A 7,921-nucleotide genomic window follows, 5' to 3' on the forward strand; every position below is an offset into this window, starting at 1 on the left:
TTCCTTGAAATTGGGTTATGTTTCCATATAATCCACCATATATAATGAATTAATGAGTTCAAAATACAACAGATTTTACATACACTACGCTGCTGATTGAATATCCTCCAAATGAATGATATGGTGTCGGGGACACTAGAAGTACAAAAACAAGAGAAGATAGTCCAGGAGGAAGTAACATCTCAAGTAGGAGCTGACGACCGATCACGCCATCTTCTCTTCTCATGCTAACTAAAGAGGAGTTTATGTTCATATGCCACCACTGCTATCATCACTGGTCCATTATTGGGTCACCTATCCAGCGCGGGACTCCTTACCGACTGGGTCAAATGAATCGTTTGCCACATACCAGTCATTGCATAATACTTGATCCAATCTTTGGGTTCGTCAACAGAAGTTATTTCACTGCAGAAGCGCTCCGATGCAACCCGGTCATTGCACTGTTAATCTTGCCACTCGAGTGCCTGATCTGGATACTTGAAGCCCTCCTGGGACGGGGCATGTAGAGAGCACCGAGCATCTTCTCCATACCATCGACAGTGAACCTTATGTACCTGCCAGTATTTCCCTCTTGCTCCACAAGTGGCCCATAGTTCTGCAAGTAGCTCCGGTAAGTAGGAACGATTGTTTGTAGCACAAGATTACACGTCTTCTCACGCAAATCCTTGTCCGGTATGACCCACGATGATTGCCTGCAATACATCTCATCAAAGCTTGAATTGAATGTTTTGAGACGCTGCTTCACCAGGTCCCTCGCCGTGGCTCGGCCTTTTGAGAACAATATTAATCCCTCCCGGTTCAATAGCGGGGAAAGTGCTCCCCAGCTCTCCCGGATAAACATTGACAAATAGTATTCCTTGTATTGTTCATGCTCTCGCAGCCACACATCACCCAAGATCTCACCTAGCTTAGTAGCCTTCAAATGCCTAAAGAAATGCCAGTGTGTGTTCATCATGAAGAGATACGACAGCATAGCATTGTCATACGCCTTGGACCAAACATCAAAGTTAGCTTCGAGGGCCTTGACAATATTAAGCACCGAGTCAACAAGCTTCCTGTCATTGAACACCTCTTTGCGCCAGCTGCGATGAATGGTGAGCACCTGCCCAAGCACTGGCCTGTATTGATCACCAAGCAGCCGGTTGCAGTACTCGACGACAAAGGTAACTAAGCGTGGCACACCCCCATCAGATGGGGGAGGCATGTGTCGCTGTAGCTCAACCTGCACAATCAACTCCTCAAAGATCTCAACAGCACCATCAATCAACAGCTTCACAAGGTCCCTCGTCTGGCTCTGAATCTCTGCACAGGCCTTACCACCGAACAACCTATTGAAGTCCAGGCGCAGCCTATTCAACGAATCAAACACCTCCAGCAACCGCTGGAGCTTGATGGGGTCCTTCTTGGCATCGGCAACTGCACGGCCAAACTTCAGGAAATCAAGAACGCCGGCCTGTGCCGCCACCTCAGCGAAGCACGCAGATGCATCATCCTTGTACTGCCCAAACACCTTGGCGCAGAGCTGCCGCTCTGACTCGAGGAGGCGGCGCACCACAAACTCCAAATGCCGCCCCCACATCTCAAGTGCAGGTCCCAACTCCTGCGCATCCTGCGGCGGGTCGCGCAGGTAGTCGAGGCCTAGAGAACCTAGGCTGGCGCTCACCACGCTCCCTCGCGCATCAATGTACGCGGCCACGCAGCGGTCCTGCCTGCCGTTGGCCAGGAGGCGATCGAGGATGAGGCTGAGCTTGTGGACGGCGGCGGCGGGCACGCGGGCAGGCGCCGCCGCCGCCCCAGACTTGGGCATCGCGAGCGGCGCGGAGTGGTCGGCGAGCAGGCGGCGGAACTCGGCCTCGAGGATGTCGAGGGCGGCGGCGAGGAGCCCTCCGTCGAGGTCGCCTTCCGGCGCCTTGAGCCCGTCGAGCGTGACCCCGAGGTCGGCGAGGAAGCGCGGGTCGGCGAGGTCGCGGTCGCCGAGGTACTCGACGATGTCGGCGAGCCACTGGGCGGCGAGGCCGCAGTTGCCGGCGAGGAAGCGGGACGCCTCCTCGAGCTGCGCCAGGACGGCGAGGTACCCGGGCAGGTCCTCCCCGGGCGCCAGGAGCGGCGGCTCGAGCCCGTGCACGGCGTCGAACACCTTGAGCACCGCGGCGGCGGGGCCCACGGCGCGGTCGATGTGGGGCCCCGCGGCCGCGAGCTCCCCGCGCGGCGCGCGGATCGGGCGCACCGCCGCCTCCAGCGCCGGCAGCGCCGCCTGGATCTCCTCGAGGCGGGGCCCCGCGCGCGCCAGCGCGTCCCCCAGCGCCCGCGACTTCTCCACCCCCGCCCGCAGCGTGCGCCGCGCCGCCGCCAGGCTCGCCGCCACCCGGTCCTGCTCCTCCTCCTGACCCATCACCCGCCGCCGCCGCCCGAATCGGCGGGATCCGGCACGCAATGGCGGATGCCGGAGCCTCCCCTCCCTCTCTCTCTCTCTCTCTCACACACACACACACACAGGAACCGGCTGCTTCCTCTCGGGTTGCGGGTGGAGATGGAGTGGGAGAGGTTTGAGGGGGATTTTGGTTGGTTTGGGACGGGGGAGGGAGGGAAGGATCGAAGACGAGGAGGCAGGGGGGCAAACGGGGAAGGGGACGACGAAAAGAGAGGCGGGGTTTTGTTTCCGGGCGGAAAAGCACGTTTGGCTGCGCTCGCGTGGCTGTTTTGCTTTTCGAAGGGTTTGCTTTGCTCTGCTCGTGCGGCGGCAATCATGAAAGCCTTGTGGCAATCTTGCGCTTTGTGCTGCTGACAAGTGAGAGAACAGGGAGGAGAAGTGGAGGGAGAATGTTCTGCTCCGCCTTGTGCAAGCGGAAACTTAGCCCGTGTTTAGTTCTTAAAATTCCAAAAAATTTCTAGCGCTTTCGAACGTTTGATCACTAATTAGAAGTTTTAAGTGTGGATAACTGACCAAACCTATTCTATAACCCCCGAGTGTAATTTCGAGACGAATCTTTTAAGCCTAATTATGTCATGATTGGACAACGTCATGCTACAGTAAATAATCTCTAATGATGGATTAATTAGTCTCGTTAGATTCGTCTCGCGATTTAGAACACATCCGTGTAAAAAGTTTTATAAATAGATTTCATTTAGTACTTCTAAATGCCAAGATTCTATTTCCAAAATTTTTGAAAAACGAAACTAAACACAGCCTTAAAGAAAAAAAAAATTGGTGACCTACGGCTGTGGGGTGGGGGAAAGGTAGTAACATACAGTAAGCTTAGATGATTGTTTCTTACGACTTATCACAATCTAATCCTAGCTCGTTGCAATCGCAAATACAGAGCTGATAGTTTTCCATCTTCAATCATACAGGAGTAGTATCACCCCCAACCACGCTAGCTGAACAGAGTAAATTTATATCTAGATGCATAGTAAAATCTATATACCTAGAAAAACCAAAACGACTGATAATATGGGACAGAGGGCGCAAAGAAGAAGAAAAAGAGGAGGCTAACAATAGAAACTTGATGGGTTTTAGAAGAGGGGGGGTGTGCATGCCCTAGATTTACTACTTACTTTCCGCATGGATCCACCCGGCCGGCATGCCTCAATCCTGGCTGAAATCATTGCCGAGTTGAAGGTAGGAAAAGACGATCGTATCTTTTGATTGCATGTGGAGCGCGGAAATAATGTGACGGAGATCCAATGTTTTGTCCGGGCGGCGGCGGGCCAAGCACGTGCACGCTGCAGCAGTACAAGGTGACAAATCGCAACGGGCTCGATCTGACTGAGAGGCTAGCGCATCCGCAGGCAGGGCCATCGCCCGGCGGTTCTTTTATTTTTATATTTTTTATTTTCATTTTTTATAAAAATATATTTTTGATTTGGAAATTTACAGAAATATACCCCGGTCGGGATCTGGCCGCCCGGCAGCGGGGCGGCAGGAGCATTTTTTAAAAAAAAATTACAAAAAAAATTACGAACAAGTCCCTGGAGGCCGGTCGCCCGGCAGCGAGGCGGCCGGCTCCCCAGGCCGCCCGGCAGCGGGGCGGCCAGCCTCTCTCACGCGCCCGCTTCCGTGCATGCCCCATAAATAAAGAATGTGGAAGCCTGTGGAAGCATGTCATCAGAAGCAGAGAGGATGGAGCGGTGTGGTTTTTTATTCGTTGGGGCCATGGACTGGACCATCGTGAAAGGTTCCCGAGAGAGGTCTGGTTGGCGTTGATGGGCTATCGAAGGGGCAGAGTTGCTGTGCATGAGACATGGCCTCATACTGCTAACGAGCATGCTGGTTGGAGTCAGCTGTTCATGGGACATGACTTTATATATGCCTGATGGCCATGCTGGGCAGCTCGCCAAGACCATCTCCGCGGCGCCTTTCCAGTGCGCGGTCACCTTGCCGGTCGCGTTGTCCCTGATCATCACGCCGTTGCGCTTCTTGTCGGAGTTGAACGCCTCAACGTGCAACGCCTTGCAGCTCCTCTTCAGCGCGTCGGCGTCCATGCCGAGGTCCGCCACGGCCCAAGACAAAAGTGCTTTCTCCGTCGGGTACACGCTTCCGGTGGTGTTGAGCCCTGCTCCCTGGCGCAGCAAGCTGGCGACGGCACTGGTGACCTCCACCTGCTTTGGTCGGTCGGAGCCGACCCAGAACTCTGTCACCTTCATCTGGTTCGGCGTGAAAGTGTTCGTCTTGTCGGTGCAGATGGCGGTGACGGAGCCCATGGTCTCGCAGGCCGAGAGCGTGCGCACCAGCTAGCGCGTGCTCCTTGACCATCCGCTTCATGGAGAAAGCGAGCGGGAGGCCCTCGGGAATGGCGACCACGATGATGGTGATGCCCTGCTGGAAGATGCCGACGAGCGCGGTTAAGACGCTGTTGAAGGCCGGTGACGAGGTGCCTGTCAAACGTCAGCTTGCCCTGCTCGTCCCTGGTGCTTCCCGTGAAGTGGCGCGCGGTGAGCACGGCGAAGACAGCACTGCGACGGCGATCCCGACCTTGCCGATGCTGGATGTGAGGCGCTCCTGGAGCAGCCAGGGCCGGCCGCCCCGCTGCCGGGCGACCGGTCCCGGGACCTGCGCGCAATTTTTTTCGCGAAATTTTTTTTAAAAATGCCCCTGCCGCCCCGCTGCCGAGCGGCCAGATCCCGGCCGCTCGGCAGCTGGGCGGCCGGGGTATATTCCCGTAAATTTCCAAATCGAAAATATATTTTTGTAAAAAATGAAAATAAAAAATAAAAAAACTGCCATCGCCCGTCGTCTGCCGCGGCCTGGTCTGGTTGTTGAGAGATTCTCTCCTCGGTCGTCCAGGCTTCAAACTTCTCGCAAACTCACGTGCACTTCTCAACGTACACAAAGTAGGAACAAATTACAAATCCAAAGTGATGTTGCTTCAAATTCATCCAGACAAAATTCACAGGAGACGGAGAGATTTGAAGTGGCTTGGTCTTTGTGGCGGATGAGCCCGGTAAAAAAAAAGAGAAAAAGAAAAAATGAGATCCCGACCCATAACACAAACAGTCCAAAGACGGACAAGCTGCAGACGTGGGCCGTCGGATTGTTGCGGCGCCAGCGGGACGTATGGGCCCACTGGACGCAGGCGCACTGGTGGGGCCCAACAACACTTCTCATATGTCGAGCATATTTTCGCGCAAATGTTAAGAGTCGCATGTGTAAATGATAGTTAAATCATCACACAAAGCTCAATAACTCTTTTTTATTTTAGAATAATTTTTTTTCAAAACAATTTTTTGTATTACTAAAACAATTAAAAATTGTTCCACAACAAAAAAGTTATTTCGAAACAAATTTAACTAAATTACAGTAAATTGGTTTGTTGGGCCGATTTAGATCTAGACTCTGTTCGGCAGGTATTAAATGGATAAGCCGGTAGATTCGTTGTGAGAGAAAAGTACAGCGCAAGAAGTTGTACGGCAGATTGATTGTGAGAGAAAGTACTGCACAATAAGCCGGAAGAAGAGCTGCCGAACGCTGTCCTAAAACATGAAATCTAGTGTGGGGGCAACTTGATGCGATGGATGGCATCACAGTCAGAGCAAGTATTATAGGCGACAGGGAGCCGTGGAATCCGACGTGGAAGAGATAGAAAATATATAATAGAAGCAAGCTGACGTTTCGCGAGACGCCGGCTGAAGCGAGCGGATGCGCGCGCCGGGGTGCTCCCATTCGCTGCGCCGCTCGCTGGCGATTGGCCGCTGCCACTGCGCCGCTTGCTGCCGTTGCTGCAGCAGTATTAAACGCATGCCGTGCTAGCTCCCTTTCTGCCCGCTGCTCGGCACAACCATAAAACTTGCTCTCACGCGGCGGCTGACTGCGAGCACCCCCTATTTTCGTGGGCACACAGAGATCCGCCGCGCTCACTGGATTAGAAGAAGTGGTCAAATGTTGGGTCTACCTCTTGGGCCCAGTAGTCCAGCTGCAATTAAAGAAAGAAAGAGAGGAAGGAGATAGGCTTAACTAATTAATGCATACATGGGCCTAATGCCTGATGCCTTGACCACACCACTTGCTGAGACTGAGTCCAACAGGTGAGGCATCGGATGAGACAATTCTATTTTTGCCTCACCACTGGGTACTGTAGCGAATGCAACCATCTCCAACAAGAGATGCAAACAGAGAGGCAGAATGCCTCAGAGGAGAGAGACGATGGAAAAATGCACTCCCTCTCTCCTCCGACGCATTTGCCTGCGCGGGGCAAGCTGGAGGGGGCGCCGCCGTCCTGCACGCGGCCCGCCTCACCGCAGGGGAGGAGAGCTCCGCGCGGGGAGGGAGGAGTGCGCGCCCACGGCCTCGGTGCGCCATCCCCAACTGCCGCCACCAGAGCCGCCGGAGAGAGCCGCCGCCGCTTCGCCCGGCCGGCCCGCGCGTGCCGCGCGCCGCGCCTCTGCCCCGTCGTGTGCCGTCGCCACTTTTGCCCTACCGGTCCGCACGAGGCCGCGTGAAAGGCCCTTGTTTGGTTTTGGTAATTGAGTGACAACTTAGGTGGACTAATAAGTGTTTATGTTGAGATACTCAGGAGATTAGTCCATACAAAGACACTAGTATGAGCAACATGTGTCATGGAGGAGAAATGGCTAAGGGTTGATGCTATGCTCATATAGTGTGATGGAGGAGCTCATTGCATATGAGACATGACATGGAGTTATGTGACCAAAGTTTAGAAGATCAAGACAAGGCTTGGCTTGATAGACCGGTTGCAATGGAGAAGGGCAAGTCAAGGCTTTGAAGCGAGGGACCGCGAGGCGGTGAAGCTTGGGCAAGATTTGGCGCCGATGGACCGAGGCAACGGTGAAGAGCGAGAAAGGTCAAGATCGATGGACCAAAGAGGTCATGTGATGATATGGAGTGGATCATATCATTCAAGAAAGATCAAGCTAAGTGTAGACTCATGATGATGATCAAAAGGCTTGATGGAGTTTGGTGCTTGTGAGGCATCAATATTTGGGAAGATGAAATGGAATGCGCAAGGCAAAGGTATGACTTGTAGGGCATTTCATTTCACCGGTCAAAGGTTGTGTAGAGAAGTGCATGACCGGATTTAGGATAGATGGCCGTACTATCAAGAGGGGCAAACTTGTTTGCATATCGGTCATCTAGTTCCACTTGAGCGATCTAACATTACGATGTTGCTAGGATCGAGTGGCGTGGCGAGATCAAGTGAAAATCCTTTGAAAATAATTGTGAAATGCTAACACACATGCACATGGTGTTGTTCACGTGGTGGTGTTGGCACATTTGCAAAGGAGAAGGTGTTGGAATTGATGTTGATTAACTTGTGGGAAAAAGAAGTGACGGGCGGACGGTCCGGTCCGGTAGGGCGGACAGTCCACAAGTATAATTCATTTTTGTCCAGAGAGGTTGCAGCTCTGTTTGGGCTTGAAGGCCGTACTGCGGACGATCAGCCCCTGGGATGCGGACAGTCCGCGG

At 53.5% G+C, this 7,921-nt stretch overlaps 1 protein-coding gene across 1 annotated transcript; it reads right to left on the reverse strand.

The window, feature by feature from the left end:
• On the reverse strand, positions 1-2,670 carry LOC120650161 (exocyst complex component EXO70A1-like). The gene has a single exon (XM_039927213.1). It carries the CDS (start codon positions 2,390-2,392, stop codon positions 398-400), a length of 1,995 nt encoding a protein of 664 aa, XP_039783147.1. The 5' UTR covers positions 2,393-2,670; the 3' UTR covers positions 1-397.
• Positions 2,671-7,921: the final 5,251 nt, after the last annotated feature.

The sequence above is a fragment of the Panicum virgatum genome, chromosome 1K (genome assembly GCF_016808335.1).
Source record: "Panicum virgatum strain AP13 chromosome 1K, P.virgatum_v5, whole genome shotgun sequence".
Taxonomy (NCBI): Eukaryota; Viridiplantae; Streptophyta; class Magnoliopsida; order Poales; family Poaceae; genus Panicum; species Panicum virgatum.

Excerpts from the sequence above, each read along its gene's own strand:
- LOC120650161 (XM_039927213.1), bottom strand. The coding sequence starts at position 2,392 with ATGGGTCAGGAGGAGGAGCAGGACCGGGTGGCGGCGAGCCTGGCGGCG.